Source organism: Zalophus californianus, chromosome 6, assembly GCF_009762305.2.
Source record: "Zalophus californianus isolate mZalCal1 chromosome 6, mZalCal1.pri.v2, whole genome shotgun sequence".
Taxonomy (NCBI): Eukaryota; Metazoa; Chordata; class Mammalia; order Carnivora; family Otariidae; genus Zalophus; species Zalophus californianus.
This window is the reverse complement of record NC_045600.1, coordinates 131,406,523-131,428,214: the sequence shown is the minus strand read 5'-3', so window position 1 is coordinate 131,428,214 and position 21,692 is coordinate 131,406,523. Positions and strand designations below refer to the sequence as shown.

The 21,692-nt window shown below is 44.8% G+C and overlaps 1 protein-coding gene across 1 annotated transcript in view; it reads left to right on the top strand.

Moving 5' to 3' along the window:
• LOC118357074 overlaps nt 1–21,692 on the top strand; it is an 82,214-nt gene that overhangs the window by 42,407 nt on the left and 18,115 nt on the right. Inside the window, exon 3 of the mRNA XM_035728074.1 lies at nt 18,312–18,395. Within this exon, the coding sequence (XP_035583967.1) occupies nt 18,312–18,395 (84 nt within the window). The remainder of the gene's footprint in view (nt 1–18,311; nt 18,396–21,692) is intronic.

The window sequence follows — 21,692 nt, the reverse complement described above, 5'->3', positions numbered from 1 at the left end:
AACCCACAGAACATACAACAACACAAAGAGTGAACCTAATGTAAACTATGAACTGTAGCTAATAATCATGTATAAGTATCGGTTCATCAATTCTAACGAATGTACTACACTAAAGCAAAATATTAATAATAAGGGGGAAGGTGGGGAGGGGTGTAAGGTGATATAGGACCTTTTTAAACTTTCCACTCAATTTTTCTTTCATTTTTTTAAAGATTTATTTATTTATTTATTTATTTATTTATTTATTTATTTATTTATTTTTTGAGAGAGACAGAGAGAGAGAGCGTGAAAGGAGGGAGAGGCAGAGGGAGAAGGAGGGAGAGAATCTCAAACAGACTCCTCTCTGAGTACAGAGCTTGTTGGGGGCGGTCCTCGATCCCAGGACCCAGAGATCATGACCTGAGCTGATATCAAGAGTCAGATGCTTAACTGACTGAGCCACCCCGGTGCCCCTCCATTCAATTTTTCTATAAATCTAAATTGCTCCAAGAAAGTCTATTAATTAAAAACAAACAAAAAAAAAGGGCATAGGTAGTTTGGGTTGGAGGGGCTGGAAAATAGGACTGAAGGAAGATTTTTCACCCTTACCTTTTGCATGTCTTGATTACTTATTTAAAACAAATTAAATTTTTAAAAGCCAGCAAAGGAGAGAATTCTCAACTTTGGTATGATCCCAAGACTGTGGTATCAAGTTTGGCCCATTTCTAGTGGCAGAATCTTGGTATCCTATTTTTTTTTTTTAACAGAGAGAGTGGAGGGGGAGGCAGGTAGGAGGGACAGACGGAGAGAGACAACCTTAAGCAGACTCCACGCTCATCGCAGAGCCCAACATAGGGTTCCATCCTTGACTCTGAGATCATGACCTGAGCTGAAATCAAGTGTCAGAGCCTTAATCGACTGAGCCACCCAGGCGCCCCATTGGTCTCCTGTATTCTTGATGTGTTAGAAATGCCATGTTTAGGAATGATCCACTTGGCTAGAAGGTAACTGGGGTGAAGTCCAAGGACACTAGGCTGGAGGTTGCTATAGGTCTTCATGCTGCCTGTTCAGACCCTTCCCAGTTTCACACACTTCCATCTGTTCCTTAGAGATTCTAGTTTGCACTCTGAGGTTGTTGAGGTGAGACAATGCTTGGGAAAAAGAGGTGGACAAAAAGGCAAGAGGGAAAAAGAACAAAGAAATAGAGAACAAGAAACAAAGGAAGGTAGGAAGGGAGGGAAGGTGGGAGGGAGAATGTAATTTTGATGGGCCGGTCAGAAGGCTGGTATAGTTACCCGTCAAAGTCTTGTCTTGGCAAGTGATTCTGGAGAATGCAAGAAGGGTGCCTTCAGATTTTCTAGCAAAGAATAGGGCTGGAATTTTTCCTGATTCCTCTCTACTCCAAACCTTGGAAGGAACATTAAACCAAAAAGGGGACTAGCTCATGTCTGCCGCCATTTCCTGCATCCTCACCACCAGGCCTGGTAGATGCCATTAATCACACAACGTGTCCATCTGTGTGCCTGTCATTTGAGCTGCTCCCTATGGTCAGAAAAGCAGATGACAGGCAAATGCCAGACACTTGGCTATGTGGGTCTTCAGTGGTGACTGGGTAGAGAAGTTATTTTTTCTTGCCTACATTTTAATTTTCACTAAATCTAATTTACTCTTACAGAATAAGGCAGTTATGTTTAGAGAGAATGGAGTGAACCCAATTCCATTTGGCTTTCATGCTGAACTGAAGACATTAGAGGTTTTAAATATCACTGGGCCATTGATATAGTGGGAACACACACACACACACACACACACACACACACACACACAGCAAATCTGATACAATGAATCCGCAATAGGGTCTATCTAAACAAACTCGTTTCCTTTCTAATCATTCAGAGTGTGTGGTTTTATACGCAGAAGTGTTATACACATCCAGTAAAAGCATTTTATTTAGTTGTGTTATACATAAATGGTTTAAGATTGGAAATTTCCAGTTCTTGCCAACTCCCCCGGCCCCCAGGGAGATTATACTCATGAATTCTGATATACAAGAGAATCTCCCAAGCTACGAAATACTATTTTCAATGTGAAATTTTATTCCACATATATATAGACACCCCCCGCCCCCCGCCAAGGGCCCAAATCAAACTTAGTTATCAGCTTAATGTAAAGTTCCTAGAGAACCAGGACTGATGGCTCCTTCCCAGGCAGAGCAGATTTTCTAAGAACTGCCTGGCTGTGTTTGCAGGTACTAGAGGCTGCTGGATTCAGGGTCCCTTTGCGTTCCTTCACGATGAATCTTCAAATGGCACCTCAGTCTATCCTTATATATGATTTCCAGAAGGTTTGATCCTGTATGTAGAAGTGAATTTATAATATCAGAAACAATATATTCCAACTCTCTCCATTCTCCTTCAACTCTCAAGACTCATCTTTGAATCAGTGAAACACATTTCCTGAGTCTCATTTCATCTGTTTTCTTCAGCAGTAGAGGTAGAATTGGGTTGTCTACCTCAACCCACTCCAGCAGGGGTTTCTCACCCCAACCCAGTGAGATGAATTCATGAGAGGGCAAGGTATTGAGTTATCGTCAGGGCACAAAGAAAGATAACTGGGCATTGTTCTCAGCTTGGATTCCTTCATGCCAACCTCTACTTAGCCTCTAGATCCAGGCATGAAGAACTGCCAGGTGGAAATCTCGAAGAATGAATTTCTTTCCAAAGTGAGTCCTTTACTCACTCCACTGGATCTCTGAATGGGACAACAACAAACCACCGCCCATTTACTGAAGGTCTGCTTTAGTTTCGCCACCATGCCAAATGTCTCACACACATTATCTACAATGTTATATTATTATTTCTGCTCCACAGATGAAGATTCTAATACTTAGAGAGGTTACATTATACATAACCGGCATGAAGATGCTTTACACTGATTTAGGACTAACTCCTTTCCAGAAATGTGGAAAGCATGGTATTTCACGAGTCCTCAAACAAGTTTGTAAATTAAAGACTTTTAATATCCCCATACTGCAGATGAAGAAACAGAGGCTCCGAGAATTGTCAGATGTGCCCAAGGTCATAGAATGCATTGCATAGAGGTGTAAAAGCCTCGCTCCAAAGCATTTGACCTTCGTTGCTATAATTTCTGGCAATGTGGAGGAGTAAAAATGAACTAAAAATTGATAGCAGGTTTGCACAAATATTTCATTAAGAAGAGAAGAGCAAAGTTAGGACAAAAGAAAAGAATGATAAACTCTTGTGACTGGAAGCTTCAAAATTTTTAAATTTGGAAAAACTAGTAATAGTGGCTCCTTCAGTTCCACAGGCCCAGGTATATTTTTTCTTTTTTAAAATTCTTTTTAGAAAACTTTTCTTCCTAAACTTAAAACAACTTTAATACTTGTGAAAGTAGTGATTAGACAGTAAAAGGATGTCAGGTTCTAGGGCATTACAGTGATTGATTTTTTTCCTTAAGAATATGACTCATGCATTGTTTCTTAATAACACTCAGGAAATAAAAATCATTTGCATAAATAATAAGTTGGGATGCTAAGGATTATATGTAAAAGTGAAAGGAGAGATGAATACTTTTATAGATCTGAAGGGCATCATGAAGGTATAATGTGATAAAATGTGACGGTATCCACTGAGGTTAAGAGGGATACTTCTTAATTTGACCACGTATTAGCAGGTATAGCCTCTTAAAGTTACCACCTCCTCACATTCACTATTAAACACATGTAGTTCACCTGACCTATGGAGTAGGGGATAATAATAATGAAGATAAATAATATAAGTAAATAAGTAATTAAAAAGATTAAAAAGTAAGGACACTTTCTTTGAGAGAAGAAAGATGTATGAGAATAAAGTGTATTTAACAAAATGTAAAAAACTCTTATTTTATTTTATTTTTTTAAAATTTTAGCTGTTGAGACCAATAAAAGTATCCTAAGGAAGGCTAAATGTCTTTCATGGACTTTTATTTGTGCACTTAGAGTATAACATTGTCAAGCACAAGATGAGCTTCAGGAGAGATGCGGTTGCATATGGCGCCACTCAGAACAAAAAAGGCATTAGCCTGCTTACGTTTCAAGGACCTGTATCAATCTTTCTGCTTCCAGTATCTCCATTTCTGCCCCCTCCCCACTGCCAGCACTCACATGCCTCACGGGGGGAGGGAAGTTTATTCTCCATAAACAATTCGCTCTTTGGCCACTCTTTTGAGTGTGCCAACCAGGTTGCCAATTCTGATGTAGACACCTGTCCATTTGGAACAGGAATGAAAACAGCCACTCATTTCCTAGAAACCATCAAACACCCTGTCAGCGAACAACAGCTATGCGTTAACTGCAATCTGGGCAAGACATGAATGGGTCATATTGATAGCCAATTACCAATCCTCCAAGCCATTCGGTTTCCTTCAAGTTGATGAAAATTTCTAATTCCTTTGCTACAATATAGTTTGAGGAGGGTTATCTTCTAATCACAGTGAGAAGCTGTTGAAACTTTAATTTGGGTTATGCAATTGGGTCTTTAAAACAGTGCTAACCAGACCTTGCTAATAAGAATCCAAGGTCAATCCATATTTTAAGGTGTCTTCCTGAGTGATGTCTTCATTGTTCAAATAACAATGAAAATGATTTCCAACCACATTGCTCTTGGATTCTGGAAAATTTCAATAATTTCAAATAGAAGCAACTATATTTTCGTGTGTGTGTGTGTGTGTGTGTGTGTGTGTGTGTGTGTGTGTGTGTGGTCTTGGGGGGCTCTTTAGCCCTTCACCTGTTCTTTATTTTTGGTTTTGTAAGACACTGGCCTGGTCTTTCTAGGGATGGCATCCTCATGTATCTTGGATGAAAAATATTTTAGGTCAGCGCCGCTTACCACTTTCAGATGAAATGTCACCGTTGAAGCAAACTTTCTGAGAAGACTGGGTCCCATGTTTAGGAGCTCCTGTCTGGCGGAGGCTGGAGACTAATGTGGGCTTAATGTTGTTATGAGCCAGGCGGCTGAGCGGAGTAACAATACGAGTCTGTTGGACATGTCTTCTGGGTTGTCACGTTCAATTTGCACATGACCTCCTGGCCAAAAAATGGGAAAGAAGTGGTAGAATGTGGGACTGAAAGCTCATATTATTGCTTTGACAGCTTCACTCATCTAGAAGTAATGCAAAATGCAATTTATATTTATACACTCTGACCTCCTGCACAGAGAGGGAAAGTATCTAATGATGGGCCGAGGTAGTGGAGGAAGAAACAGATCTCAATACAGCTGGAATTTGTCTACATTTTTGCTTTTCAACCATTCAATTACAGTCAGAAGATAAATGAAACACGAACAGGGCACTGGTGAGGTAGTGACACAATTATTTTATAGTGACTGGGTTCTGGCTTTCAGTCTTGGCAAAGGTGGCTACAACACGCCTTATTTCACTGGAGACAGATAATCTGCCTGCTCCCACCGGACAAAGGCCCTCTGCTTGGAGGTGCATCATTATGCCCATCAGAGAGGAAAAAAGACACCAGCGAGTCAGTGACACTCCAGATCTGCATTTGGAAATTCTTGAGAGGGGCTGACACGTTAATCCTATTAACCAAGATAAATCAAGTCAGGCCTGGTGGTAACTGGGGCATTATTCACTTTCGAGTGGAAATAGGCAGTGGGCAGAAAGCACCATTTTCTTTTGTGCATCGGGAAATTTACTGGCTTTTACATGCCCCCAAATAGCTTCATTTTGAATAGAGCTTATGAGCTAACTGGGGAGAATGGGACTGTAATAGTCAAAACCCTCAAATATGTCCTCAGTGTTTCTGAACAGTGTTTGAAGTGAATACGCTGTCTAGGATTTACAGCCTCATAGTTTCTACAAAAGTAGGACACATAGGGGAAAAGGAGTCTGGCTTTGTCCAGAGATTAAAAGGGACAGCAGTAATCACCTTCATAAAGGCGGCAGCACCCACAAACCCACAGCAAACTACAGATATCCAACAACGGGGGCCATCCTAGAGCCTCACACATCAAGCTTGAGAAATAAAACAAAAAGAGAAACAAGGCATTGCAATCAACAACACTGGAGAGTATTTCTGAAACGACTGCTCAGACCCAAATGCATTTTCTCTCTTCTTGCTATTTTCTCTTAACTTTTTTTCCCCTTTGGGGGGATTAAAAGCCTCCATGTCTTAAGTTTGCCCAGATACGTGAAACTTCTCCCACTAGATCTCACCAGCGCTCGCCCAGCAGAAGCCAGAAATGCGTTTGTTTTCTCTTAACTACAAAGAATGGACTTTTCATGTGGAGGAATCCCGAATAACCCTTACTCTCAAATCAAATGTTTCTACTTTCCGTCTCTTATCATAGTTTGGGACACAAATCTTCCTTCTCCCCCACTCCCTCCAGCCCCCCCCCCCCCCCCACAAAAGGGGAAATCGCCTGCAGAGTTCTGCTAGCCATTTTCTGCAGGTTTTCTTGAGGGGCTAGAATGTGGTTTGGGTTTTTCAAAAATTGTTTTGAAGGTTTTACTAGCTTCCGGGTGTAGAAAGAAATCAGCGGAGAGTGTGTGAATTAGGGGAGGGGGGTGGGCACAGGAAGTGGGGAATCTCAGTTGGCCAGGCCCGAGTCTGTGGACATCTCTTGGAAACGCCCCTGGGAAGGTCAGGGCGGCAGGCCTCGGGAGCAAGATAAGGGTAGGCTGTTTCTGCTTCACAGCTGGATGAGAATAACTTCACAGCCTGCGCCTCTTTGGGGCGGGGGTGACCTGGATGAAGAGTTCTGGGGCTGGATATGGGGCCTCAGGGGTCAGGGAGGGGACACTCACACCATCTCCCTGACCGGCCACCCTACTTCCTTCTTTCAACAAATAAACCAATGACAACATAAGGCAGCAGGAAGCTAGCTGTAGGGATTCTGGTTTGGGTCCTCTTTCCTAGTCCTGCCACCCTCGTCTGCCTTCCTAATCCTCCTCCCCAATCGGGTGTCATCTGTCACAAATGGTGAAAGATACATGAAAAATATTCGGTCGCTTCCATGTCTTCCATCGGCGATCTCAGGGAATTCTAAGGTAACTTCTCCGGGGGGTGGGGTAACTCAGGTTGGACGAAATGGGAGAAGGGGTCCTTCTCAATACAGAATGGCTGCTGCTGGAGAGGGGGTTCCAGACCACCCGGGACCGGGGAAAGTTCGAAGCCAGAGTTCGCTTTCAGGGGCGCTCAACCTTGCGGTAAAGATCACGCACCCGACCCAGCGGCCCGCGGGACACCCCAGCCCCCCGCCCTTTCGGGCTCCCCATCCCTGGTGAGGTTACATCGCAGGCCGTGGGAACCCTTAAACTTCACACATCGGATAGAAAAATCTCGAATACATGTTACGAAAATAACTACAGGATGGGTCTGACTAATTAAAGAAAGGGTTCGGACCAGTTAAATAACCAGCCCAGTGAAAAGCTCCCAGGATGCCGGCCGAGGTGACCGCAGGATCATTTGTCCCCACGCCGTTCTGTTCCTCGAGGTCAAGCTCACCCCCCCCACCCCCATCTCATTAAAAAAAAGGAAGAAACGAAAAGCGCAAACAGGCTCTTCTCATTTTGAGGAGCACGCCTTAGTCGCACGTGTGTGCACCGCCCCAGAAGCCCAGAACTTTCTCCCAGAGCCGGGCCCAGAGGCCGGAGCGGGGACAGAGGGGCGCCTTCGGGGGCGAGGGCGCCCGCCCCCCCAGCCGGGATCTCGGGAGCCCCGGGCCGGCCCAGCAGGAGTTAAAGCCCGAGGCAGACAAAAGGGAGGCCGCCGCGGCTCCTTTCCTCGGCTATCAGTTGAAAATAGAACCGCTGCCCTCTGGACTCTACCTCCCGCCAGAAAGGGCATTTTATTACAGGTTATGACAAGTTGCCGAGAGACACGGAGAACTCAATAAGAAGGAGCGGTGAGCGGAATCACAAATGCCCGAGATGTTTGGAAGACAGAGCGAAGATGGCTTCAAATGATAGGTGTGAGCAGGACTCGGGATGGAATGTGCGGGTTCGGCCCGGGTGGGGGCCGCGGCGCGGGGCTGCGCCGGGGGCCGGGGCGCCTCCCGCCTCCCGCCCCCCGGCGCCCGAAAGCCCCCGGTCCCCCCGCCGCCCCCCCCGCCCCCCCCGCCCCCGGCCCGACCCTCCCTCGGGGGAGCCACGCCGCCCGCGCCATCGGCCCCGAAAATTCGCGCCGCCCCCCTCCGCCCAAATCTGTGTTTTAGGTTATAGGCAGGAAATCTGCATTTCCCTCTCTCCGGGACACTGTTTCTTTGGGGACCTCTGCGACAATAGGGATGTTCATCCTCAATCTACGATGTGCCCCATACAGACTTGCATTAGATTTTCTTTGAGTTGTTTTGGTTTGCCTCGGAGTTTACATCCTCTCGCCTAGTTAAAACAGAAGGAAAATGAAATCAAGGAGCCTTCTATTTTCTCCGAGGTGGGAGATGCGTCTTTGGGGGTTTCTGCTAAGTCAGCACCAGAGCCGTAGCTGGGGACTCAGGGTCCCTCTGAAGAGCTGATTGTGCAGGGTGGGGAACGCGTCCTCCTTCTCCTTCGCCCTCTTCCTGGCAGCTTTTCAAATGCTTTTCATCACCCATCGCCAGTGGAAAATAGTTCTGTCTTTGTGACTGCTCAGACCTGCAGAGCCTTGTCTTGCCCACCACTCGGAGTGGAATAGGGGACCCCCCAACGGAACACAAAGCCAGTGTCCCAACTGGAAGGGAGCTTGCAAGCTTTGGGTTGGTCTGAGGATGCCAGTTGAGTTGGGGGTGGCGGAAGGTAGTTATCTGGAGAAGTGTGAGAGAAAAGGAGTGGGGGGGGGACAACTTGTATCCCCAAAGGGGTGATACATTTATCCAAATTCCATTCCCATCTTTCAAATCTAGAGAAGACATGGTTAGTAGTTTCAAAAGGAATCCTCCGTACAAAATTCGTTTCTTTGAAGGGCTCCAGCCAGAAAACTAGAAACTTTCTACCAGCAATACTTAGCACACTATAGCAAAAGGCTTAAAAACAAAAACAAAAAACAAAACCCCCAACCCCTACAGATCCTTCTTTGCCCCCTCCCCACTCCTGGTTAAAAAAAAATGCAAATAAAACATGAACCTCTGTCCTGGAGGAGGAAGAGAGAGTAGCTAAACAGCAAATAGGTAGCTGGTGTCCATCAATATTTCCCACTCTCTGAAGAGGGTTGGGTCCTGCGGGTGTTTGAAAAATTGCTCCAGTGTTTGCCTGATGATTGAAGCAGATAAAATGTAACAACCCAACAAAGTTCTAGGGAGTGGTTTTTAAATAGGGGATTTCTTGGAGTGATGATCTTGGAGAGATCTTACCCTTTCCCCCCCGCACCTTGCACCAAGACCAGCGCAAATCCAACTTAGTTTTTCCAACCTCAATCCAATCTTTGACTCTTAGTTTTTTATTTTTTCAGAACTATTTATTCTCCTCATGTCAAAGTGTGCCTGATTTTTTTTTTTTTTTATAAACCATTGTTTGCTGTTCCTCTGGAACTTTCAGTTAACCATCCCTCCCCCCAACAACTTTGTCAGACAGATAAATAGATCTGTATTTCAGTGTTGCGACTACAAGTTCGGAAGGTTCGTACTAAAGCAACTGAGGTTGAAAAACACATCGTGAGTGTCCACGGTGGGCATCTGCCACAGAAACGTGCTAAATTTAAAGAGCCACTAAACTGAGTGGGCAAGGCACCTGGAAAAAAGATCATTTTTATAGCACTGAAGTCACAAAATGAATGCAATAGGAGATACTATTTTTCTGTCTTGACGTGTGCCATTAGTGATAATTGTACCTTGAAGATAAAGCTGTGCTGCCCCAAAGATCGACTTACTGTGTTCTTTTTGTTTGAAAACTCTTCAGAACTGAAAAATGCAAAAGAGTTGTGTCTTATATGACTGGCCATCAACCACCCATCAGCTAAAAGTTCTGCGGAACTCGGGTTCTTTTCACTAAATAAGTCACACATAGAAAAAGTTTTAGCCTGCATGATGGAAAATCTTCCTCTAATGTTTGGCTTTTGAAAAGACTGGGAGAGACAAATTGTAAACGAAATCACTTCCTGGGTTGGTCTGTGTAAATAGGAATCCTTACAAATCTGCTGGGGGCAACATGAGCAATAAGGAAATGCAAACTGCACTGAACATAATGCTCATTTCTGCACTGGGGCAAAGTCTTACCACATAAGAATCAATCTATTCAATCTTTATCTTTTTGTTCTCTCTTCCTTTCTGGAATCTGGATATATATATATCTCCACACAGACATATCAATTTGTCCTCCAGAATCCAACTTAAATATGCTTAAAACTTCATTGATTTCACGTGTTCTTGCCTTTCTCTATACTGTGCCCCTCCTTCTTTCTAGAAACAGCCAATTATTGAGAGTAAAGAAAATCACACATTTCAAACACCCCCCCACCCTTCCAAAAAGAAGGAGAATAGAGATTTAAGTAGAAGATATGCGAAGCTGTCACCAACAGTGCCACGAGAAAAAAAAAAAGTTGTAAAAATAAGAAAGGTCATCTGTAAGAAAGTTAAAACTAGAGCCTCATCTGTAACTGCAATTGACCTGGCAGAGGTGCTCCGTATCGTGGCCAAAGAAAACGAACAGAACTGCCACTTGGAAGAGAGTAAGAATGAAGGCACTGGGGAGGAGGCAAGGGGACAAATGTGTAAGGAGAGGTAAATGGAAATAAGCAAAGTCCCCAGGAATATGTCTTGGCTCCCCTATCTTTATAAATCTTCCAGGCAGCTCGGAGAAGAGCTGGAAAGCAGGGCGAGCAAGATGGGATAGAGAACTCTGAGGAAGGTTGGAACTGCTTTAGCCCCTTCGTAAGAAGAGCGGGGACATCTCTTCTTATGGTTTTCCTCCCTTCTGAGGCTTAGAATAATAAACTCAAGTGGCTGCCCGTCAGCCCCTGTCCATCTTCTTTAGCAAACTTGACATAGTGGAAGAAATATGACACGTGAATTATTAAAGAGGAGCTAGTTAACTTCTAACCCTGATTAATTTTCTCAGACCCCATTATCTGCACATTTATCCAGCAATATACTGCAAGAATTACAGGGCGTGCAAGCTAGAAGAAGAGAGGAAAGAGCGAAGCCAGGGTCTGTGAAAATATCAGGGAAAAGCAGGTGTTTTACCTTCCCATTTGCCTTCTCCAGGGATGTTACAGAAAACAAACCACTCTTCTAAGAAAGAGTTCAATTTCTCCGTCCAAGGACACGGAGACACAATTTAAAGGATCTTCAGCACGAGCCCTTCCATCTGATTCCCATTCCCTTTACGAAGAACTTCTCAGGATTTTAATTTTCTCTTTAACCTGATGGAAATTGGTTCCTAACTTTATGAGCCATGGCCATATCCAGGGCTCCTCTATTCCTCATCTCCTCTCCCTCCTCTGCTTTTCAATTCAACTTACGTTTTCGCCCTCCCAGTTGCAAACCCTTCTCAAAAGGGAAGAAACATGTTCTCTGCACTTTTAAAGGTAGCCCCAAGACCCTGCGTTGGGCGCTTCCAAAAGTTTAGAAAACATCCAGACCCTATTTAATTTAGACAACCGATATTATAAAAATCAGCAATAATCATTCAGGCATTCAAACAAAAGTTTCTTTGTGTTAATGAAGCACCCATTATCTCGTGGGCTTGAGTAACTCGGCAGCTGTTGGTAGGCTAAAACAGGAAAGGGGTATTTGAACACTTAGGGGCTTCTTCTTTTAAAATGAACAAGAGAGGTGTAGTCAAAATAATAAGAATGGTAATAATAATAATAGCAATAATTTTGTCCTTTAGGCATAGATTTCTATATCCCGTTGCCAGGGTGAAGGTAATAATTGAATCTATCCCAAATCTGAGTGATGGAGTAGTCAGAAATGACTCCATCTGACAGAAGAGCCAGGAGGCAAGTGATGGATACTATTGTCCAAACGTGACCCTCCATTAACACCACCTATCAGCATCTGGATCCTGTCACTGTGTCCCAGCCCAGAGCCAAGAGGGCCGCCTGGCATATCCCAAGTGCTTCGAGGGTTTTCAGGCTGCGCTCAACCTTGCATCAACTAAATGGGTGGGGAGGCTGACCCAAACCTTGCTTCCTCTATCTGCACTCGCCTTATTACCCTTTTTCCAGGCCCATTGTTAGGCAGGTTCTGGCAATTTGCTCCTTATCACGCCTCTGTTTACGAGGGCCTTTAAAAATAATAACAAAGGGAGAAATGGTATTAATATTAATTAACACAATAAAATGAAACAGTTTTGGGAATCCACCAAATGAATCATCTCCTTGTCTAATTGGAACTGGAGAGAAAGGGGAGGAGGGAGGAGGGGAGGGGCACTGGAGGGGGAAGGGGGAGATACAGATGACCTACTGGGTGACAGGCACAGGTTGGAAGGGTGACATTTTATTGTAAGCCTCCCAATGAAAGGAAGAAAAGGAAGGGACCAGTCAATTTAATGCAGGGACCAAGAGTGCAAGAGTGTTGCTAAGAGACAGAGATGCTGCTAAAGTTCTATCAGAAGCACTACTCTGACCTTATGCAAATAGAGGCGGCCAACTCTTTGTGGAACGGCTGAAAATTCCACCCCCTGTGTCACCAATACCTGGCATCGAGCCTTTTATTCAAATGTTCTCTAAAAACACACACAGAGGATGTGACAAAGCATGACACATTTAGGGGCTGTAAAGAAACAAAAGACAGAAAAAAAATTGGGGGAATAATAATAATAGTAATAATTTTTAAAACCCAGGGAAAAAACAACACCAGATCTTCCTGTGGAAATGTCACCCATCTTTACCTTCTGGTACTGTCATTTTCCTGTAGCTGAAAAGTAACCTAAAGAATCAGAAATTGCCTTCTCATTGCAGAAAGAGAAGCCTATTAAGATACCACAGTGGCACCCAAGTAGTGTCATTAATTTACACCCCAGGAGCATGGGGAGGGGATGGTGTGAGTGTGGGTGGGCAGGGGGGATGTGAAAGCCTAGTGCAGATTAATTACATTATATGCACCCCCTAACAAAATAAAGTATGGTTTCGCTTCTGTTTTAACTATCTCCTCTAGGATAGGGTTAAGTGCAAGAGGCGAGAGGAGTCTGGGGGCTCACTGGGTCTTCCAGGAAGTTGCCTGTCCTTACAGGTGCACAAACTGGGAAGGCCAGACACAATTCCGAGGGTGGCTTGAGGGCGTCACTCAGGTGGGTGGGTCTTGGACAGGACTAGGAGGTGGGTGCCCCTAATCCACTGGCCTGGGAGCCCTTGCAGAAGGGTCCGCTCTCCCTGGCCGCCCCTGTGTGTCAGATCTTGAGCCTCCAGCCCACTGTTGAGAGAAACCCTATCCTAGGACTCAGCGTGGCCATCTTGGAGCCTCTGGTTTGACACCCTTTGGGCCACTTTAGGCGGCAGGACGTTGGGGTTGCGTTTGTGCATTAGCACTTCCAACAGTCTGGGCCAGATTCATTCTCTTCCTTTTCCCTCCTCCCCTTTTCACTCCAAGTTAGCACTCATCCCTTTCTGCTCGGTTGCACAACTCTGGAAGAGGAACTGGGTTTCTCAGGACCATCTTTCTCCTGGGAACTTAAGGCGCCAGTCCTGAGAAGTCAGAGAGATGATACTCATGGTTCTTGGGGGCATTTTTTTTTCCTCCCCAGGGCCAGCCCAGCACTGCAGCTTTGCGAACTCCTGGGGCTTAGAGCAAGGAATGGAGGGAAGCCGGGCAGAGAAGGCGGCCTCATACACCTGCCGCCCCGCGGCACCACGAGCCTCCACCTGGGACCCGCTGCAGCCAGAACACCACAAGACCTGGGAACTTACGCCGGTTCCTCACCCGCCTCCTTGTCCCCCAGGGAGTGCGAGCTGTAGAGCAGTGGAGACATCTGTAAGTGAGGGCCAAGCACCGACACGCACAACTTTGCAAAGTCAGTTTAACCAGCGAGCTTTTTACCCACTTTATTCCCTCCCTCATTTTTGATTTCAATATTGATAACATGCCCACCGTTTCACATCTTTATGGTAATAGTGGCAAATGAATTCATTTAACGACTTGGGGGCCGGGCGGGAGCGTTTCAAGCGTTCAGCGGAGGATAACTTCCCAGGGCAACTTCTCCCTAGGACCCTCCCACATCCCCTCTTAATGGTGGGACTTTTCATAATGTGCACAATACTATTAAAATTTCATATTAGCAGTGTGTATGGTGAACTTTGTAATGGGAAATTCAATAGCTGCTGTAAATATTAATGGAATATGAAATGAAGCCACAGCCTCAACCAGCCCTGACAGTAAAACGGAGTGAGCATGTGGCGGCCCCGGGGCGAGAGAGGCCTTTCCTCTTGTCGCTCTCGCTTTATTACATTAGCGCGGGCCTCCCCGCGCCGGCGTGGGCTCAGAAGCCGAGGCGCCGGGTCACCCATGACAAATGTCCCCGTGTCTCGCCAACCGGCCCCGCCTGGCCCTGCCACTCCATCTGCCCAACAGGTCCCTGGAGAGTGCTTGCGGGTGTCAGTTTCAGGTAAAGAGCTCTTGAAAGCGCAAAGTCTCCAAAAAGGTTAGAAGGATTCCAGAGCCTTCTCCTGGAGTCTCCGAGGCCCCGGTCGCCGCCACCGCCAGCGGAATCCGCACCCGGGGGTGGGGGGGGAGGGGGGAACCCCAAGCGAGTTTCTGGGATTGAAAGAGCTATTAGGGCAGCGGGATACCTCCTCCCTTCCCTCCCTCCCTCCCTCACCTGGATCCCTCCCCGCCTGCCTCCCTCCCAGAAGACCGGGCCTCGGAATTGGACGTGGGGCTGGCTGGGTCGGGCGTCCGATCAGGGACGGGGTGGGAGGGGCTCCAGGCCGGTTGTCCCGTCCGGGCTCGGTGCGGGGTCTCGATCGGTCGCCTTCTGCGCCTACGAGGCCGGGGCCGCCCGGGCGAGGCTGCGTGCGACATGGGGGGGAGGGGGAGAGGCGGTTCGCGGGGACCTAAGTCGCTCGGACCCCAGGCCCCTGGGTCTCCAGAGCAGCCCCTCGCCGGCGCGAATCTTCGGGAACCCGGAGGGGAGGGCGTGCGTGACCGAGGGAGGAGCAGCGCGGGCGGCGGCCACTGACGCCAGGATTGGATTGGCTCCGAGCTCCGGTCGCCGCCGAGGAGGGTCCGGGGCCGCCCGACGCGCTGACAAACTTGGCCGTCAACACCTCAAGCTGCCCGGGCGGGTTATTTCAACAGGCTGGGGAAGATCGGCATTTTGAGTGGCAGGCGACACCTTTCCTCACTGCCAGTATTTCTGCTGCCGCGACGGCACTTAGGGGAGCTTAGTTTTAGATGGGACATTAATCTTCACTTGTTAAGAGATAGCCTGTCAGCATTTACCCGGGGCTCTCCCCAGCCCGGCAGCCGCGGCCCTCCCCGGTGCTCGGCCACTCCCCAGCGGGCCCCGCCACAGGAGCGCTCCGTGTCGCAGGTCCACGCGCGACAGCCCGGAGGCCCCCAGGCTGAAGTTGGGGCCGAGCGAACGTGTGGCAGAGGCCGGGCGCCAGCCGGAGGTGAAAGTCCACATCGACTTCAATTACAGCCCAGCCTGGGCCGGCGCTCCAGAGGGTCCTGGCACCCACCCGGGCGCTTTCACCTGTTTGCAGGCGGGGAGCGTGGACTCCCTCCTCGGGGACAGGCTTTTCCTGAAGCCACGAAGCACACGCGCGCTTGCCCCCTCGCTAACTCAAGGCAATTGTCTTCCTCTTTCCCGAGTCCTGACCCCCCCCCCCAAGTTTCACCCGCGTGAAGTCACCCACGATCTCCCCTTTCCCACCAGCTCTATATTGCGGTCACTTTTCTAAATTCACTGGAGCCTCCTGCCTTTTGAAATGATTTCCTGTCCAGCACCCCCTCCTTTCACGCCCCCCCCTCAATAAATCCGGAATAGTTTTCCCTCCTCTGCTCCAGATGCAGGCAAACTGCTGAGCTGAAATGAGCTGAAAAGGAGAACGGAATTGAAAGAACATGGGTTTGCTTTTGCATGACTTCCCTGCAGGAGTAGTTGCAACAGGGTGTTTAGGTTTTCGAGATCCGTGGCAAAGCTTCAGGTGTGGTTTGCCTTCTCACGGACCCTCTGGCCGGTTTCTCCACCCCTGAGGCTGCTATTCGTCCACCCCCTGGGTAGACAGCTGTGACTCCCTGTTTCTTTGGCCCCATTAAATCCCCTTCGTCCACCTGAGATCGCGCAACTTCTTCCCCGTGCCCTTTAAAAGAGTTACACTTTGGAAGAAGACTTAAAAAAAAAAAAAAAAAAAGGACAAGAAATGGATATAGGTTTTGTAAGTGTTAAATAACTTTCCCAGCGTGTATTAAAGGAAGATTGTATTTTATCAACAGCTGATTGATGCAGCCGTGTGATCCTGTCGGTTTGTCTATAGTATCATATTTATTTAACCTGCTGAGGGACTGTGTTCGGGGGCAGCCTGCTCATGCTGACAAGAGCATGCACATTACACACTACCCCAGGTATTTTGATTGATTGTTCCCACCCCAAAGCCTTTGGTTCATAATTTAGCACAGCAGGTTCTGCATCACAGACTAGGTTTCAAAAAAAAAAAAAAAAAAATCCTGTAAGAGATTTCAATGAACAACCACTGCCAAGAAACCTTTCTCCACCTGCAACCCCCAAATATTTTAAATACCTCCTGAGATGGTTCAGTTTGTATAGTTACAGGGCACGCCACCTTTATTTACCCTGGTTCCCCCAGTGTAATCAGATTATTCATTTTAATGTGTGGCTGGACTAACATTTCCTTAACTGGGGGGATGGCTTGGTGGTGGGAGGTGTTGGTGGTGAAAATGTCAAAGAGTGTGGGCTTCTCTTTTTCTTCTCCTTTGCTCTCTTTCAATAACAGGTTTGGGATGTGGAAGCAGGAGAAAGGCAGACAAAATGTGTGTTTTGTTTTGTTTTGTTTTGTTTTTTGTTTTTTTGTTTTTTACAGACGGTCTCCTGAAGTTGTGTTGGGAATTAGGTCCTGAAGTCCTTTGGCAGCAGATTTTACTAGTCTTCAATGACTCCCCCCACCCCAGACAACCCACCCCGTGGGTGAGGAAAGATTTTTTTCCCCACAAGTATAAACTGTTCATGAACTTCCCTAATATTTGGGTCTTTTCAAGTATAAATGATTCGAATAATCTGGCCACATCCTAGTGGTTCTGAAATTTGCTCTACCTACTGAAGGACCAATGAATAATTACTTCCTATGAGATTTCTAGAAGAAAGGAACTTTCTCCTTGACTTTTTAAAAACTAACACCAACCGAGTACAACTGGGTATGTGTACTGACTCACTTTGCTTGAAAAATATTTCCAAAATGAAACATTTTTCTGTGCATCTTCTTGGATTACTCTTAATCTGGTTAGCAATGGTTTTGTGTGTGTGTGTGTGTGTGTGTGTGTGTGTGTGTGTAAAGGTTAAGTTTCAGATGTGTGCTATTTTTCAGTAATAGAGGTACTGTTGTTTATTGTGTTTGGTACTTTTACACTTGTCCTTTACAAACTCTTGGGAGGACTCATGAAGCCCACAAAGGCAATCCTAGCACTATTATGTATCTCTGTCCATCAGAGTTTCATTTTGTCACTCTAGATCAGATGGGAAGGTCATTACCAGTGTGGTTAATTGCATAAGGATATAATGTTGCACCAGAGGGTGAGGATTCATAGCATTTTAAAAAGATGTGAAGGGTGCCTGGGTGGCTCAGATGGTTGAGCGTCTGCCTTCGGCTCAGGTCATGATCCCGGAGTCCTGGAATCGAGTCCCGCATCGGGCTCCCTGCTCCTCGGGAGCCTGCTTCTCCCTCTGCCTCTCTCTCTCTCTCTCTCTGTCTCTCATGAATAAATAAATAAAAATCTTAAAAAAAATAAAAATAAAAAGATGTGAAGTGCATAATTACTCCCCTCCCCCCACAATAAGTCAGCACATCTAAAGTAGTTATTTTTCTCATCAGCTCTTAGATTAACATTGCAGGAAAAAAAATCTTGTATACCCCAGTGATGGCAGCAATGGCAACATTTGTAGTTAAAACTTCTCCCTCTTTCATCCATTCATCCACTCATTCATTCATTTCCCCTCCTTCTTTAGTGTTGTTATTCACAAAAATGCATCTTTGGGCTTGACTGTGTACTTTATAATGATGGTAAGGAGATTAATCAAGTGTGATCTATACTCTGCATTCCAGCTAATATTTTATTTTAAGTGTCCCTTATATTTGGGGCAGGTTTGGGAGACTCCGATGTTATACCATATTTCCTGATAAAATCATGTTCAGCAATTTTTTTTAATCCCTTGATATTGCTATTTATCCCTAGATGGTGTTCAATGACAAAAGCCAAATTATTTGCAGAACTCCAGGACATGCATCTTTCTGCTGAGAAAACCAGTCATTATCAAAAGTAAGTACAGACACAATACCCACAGAAAAAGTGAAAGGTAGGCTGACAAAGGAAATATTTACCTATGACAGAGTGTCAACCAAGGGGGACTAAGGCAAATCAAGCAAGGTGAAGAAAAGGCCAATTTGCAGCGATCGAAATCTACACATTTTAATTAGTTGAGCTAAGGAGTTTTGAGACACCGTGTGAATCAATTTGCAGCCGTTTTCCAAAATGTGTTACAAATCACCGGTTTGCTTTGAAAATAAACCTTTTAAAAACCATCCACCACCAAGTTTCTTGAATAGAATACAATGTATATTACCCCTAATAATGAAAAAAAAATACTTCTACATGTTGTCTCCTGGGGAGACAAATAAATTGGGTGGGACCCCATTTCTTTTCAGGGGGAGCACTTTTATCCTATTTAATATGTATTCACACACAGACATATCTACAAAGGAACTTCTTTGAAGTTCCGCCACTACTTAGCTCTGCAGCCCTGGGCAAGTTAGTTAATTTCTCTGTCCCTTGGTTTCCTCATCTAGTGAAGTTATAATAGTGCCTGCTTCAGGGGTTGTTATGAGGAGTGAGTTAACACATGAAGCTCTTAAAGCCGTGTCTGCTGTATATTTACTACTAGATTGGCATCTGCTATTATCATATACACATTGGGGTCTCATTAATTTTATTATTGACAACAGTGCTTTTAGTTACGATCACCCAGTATGTTGTGCCTAGACTCCACAACTTCAACTCTAAATATTAAGGCATTGCAACTCAAACTCGGGCTGTGCTGAGCGCAAAACTGCCCTTGGGGCAAAGTGATTACGGTCCTTGTCCCTGTCTCCTGAGGCCCCAGATGCATTAAGTTGCTGGCTTTGTAAACAAAGTAAAATGCAGCTCCAGGGCGTGGTTAGCAGCCACTGAACTGTTCGTACATCAAATCACAGGGAAACTCCACTAAGAGCCTATAAGAAGGCAAACAGCTATGTGTCTGACTTCTCAGCCACTCGTTTGGTAAGGATGCCGACACACCCCATTCTCATTTTACCTGATGTGCCTAAGTCCTTCGTGGCATATTTTAACATCCTTTGGGTTTTAGGATATTCTTTTTGTTTGTGGTAGGCACTATCCTCTACTAAGCTGTTTGAGTTGAAATTTAGTTTTAATAGAAAGGGACATTTCCTCATATGTTAGAATGTTGATTAAAAACTAGGATCTTGATGTGAAAAGGAAAGAAAGAAATAACATATCATTTCAGAGTTTGATTTTTTTCACATGTTGAATTTTGAAATTAAGACAAAGCCTGTTTCAGTGGGGAATAAAACCAGCATTACCTCAACTATGGAATATCTTTCTTTATGTTTTTAAGTTGCTCTATTGCCTTTCCAGATAGTAACTCAAGATCTGAGCTAAGTGAAACCAGAGTCCTTGAAAGGCGGCTATCTTCAGTTCCCCCCTGCCCAAAGCCCTCCCAGTCACTCTACATGGATACAGATATGACTTGCTTTTGTTACAGTTAGATCACAGAACCTCAGGTACGAATAGTTTTCATTTTATGTCACTTCCCAACGAAATCTTGCAAACAAGCCCAGACAGGAGCCGGTGTTTTCCTACACATGTTAACATTGACCTTGCCACTTTGAACCACACCCCTCATCTCTTTAAATCAGCATTCCACATCCTACTCACATCTTTTCTTTTCAACCTGCTCCATGGTGTAAGACAGTCTGTTTCCACTCTGCACATATGCCAGAAATGTGTAAAGACCTGAGAAGCTGGACTTTGGGTGAGGTTAGGATGCAGAAAAACAAGCATTGTACTTTGCTCATGTGCTAAAATGTTGGGAAAGATTGCTAAAATATGTCCTCCTACATATTATCTGTCATTGCTCTATTTGCTAAGAGAAGAAAGTCTCATATGTTTCAAATCAGCTTCAGGGTTAGGTATTTTCTCACTTTTAATTAAGTTACTCTTTTAGATCAGGGAAAGGTAACTTTAGTGAAATATACATAACTTCCTATGTGTCTTTTTTGGTTGTTTTGGAGGCTTGGAAGGGATCTTTGACTTTCTCATATTTGGACAAACAATAACTTCAAAGTTGCCTATGATGTACTAAACAAAGATATGAGAACTCCCCCAGATATGACGAAGTTGTTTCCTGTATGTAAATGTTGAGATTTAAAGAAATATCATGGTTCCCCTTTAACTCACATATAAATTCTTTTTTTGAACGCTGCTCCCTTTGAGATTTGCACATAGTTAAACCAGTTTACACAGTTCTTTTTTCCCCCTTCAAGTATGGCTCTTAAGTAAGCAGACACTTTAACTTGCCTTCTTATTAGACAGCTTTTCTTTATTGCTTTTTCATAGCACAGCTATCAAAAATGAGATAATGTGCAAAATCTGGAACCTAATCAGCTTTCTAGCTGAGTTTAAAGAGTCCAGAGGCTGTTTAAAGGTAGCTCTGGTTATGTGTGAGGGCCTACTGCAGTGTTTGCTCTGCCACATTTTGATGGAGAGGGTAATGTGTTTGCTAGATAAGGCAAAAGGGACTAGCCAAAAAAGCAAGGCTCTGTTTGATAAACCCTGACATAGTTAGCCATTTTTCTCCCACATGAAAGGAAACTTTAAAACTCCAAGGAAAATAGAGGTGTCCACTCAAGCACACTAATGTTTATCGAGACAAAAAAAGTAAATAAAGAAAATTGGCATCTTTTAGTCTATTAAATTAATTAGCTCTAGGGCTTATCATAAAATTGAAAACCTAGATAAAATACAAGTCTATTTCTTGTTGTTGTTATTTGATGTGAAAGGTGAGTTATTTACGTCAGTGTACATTGAAAAGACAGTTATTTTGTTTGGCTTGTCTTGCTCTGGTAGAAGACTTGAGCTCTATATGAAGGAGCTCATGAGCCAAAGTTACACTTTTATAATGCCGATCAGCATGGACTTGGGATGAGAACTCAATCTGAAATTACTGTTAAACATACATGATGACATTCTTTGTTAAGTGATCTATAGCCTGAAAACAAATTTATAAAGCCAGAATAAAAATATGCCACCTGACATCTACTCATAATTAGAGGTCAGTTCTAAAAATCCAATTAAATAAGTTCATACATAAAGATGTTTTAAAATAAAATGGCTTTACAATCTAGAATGATGTGAAAGTGCTGGAGGTGAACTATTGATTATCTTATAATAATTTTCCTTTTCTAGAAAAAGTAAAGGAACAAAATATCAGCAATCTTTACAAAATAGAGCTGTCTCTCAAAATAAGAATTTAAATGATAAAAAAATTTAAATGATGTA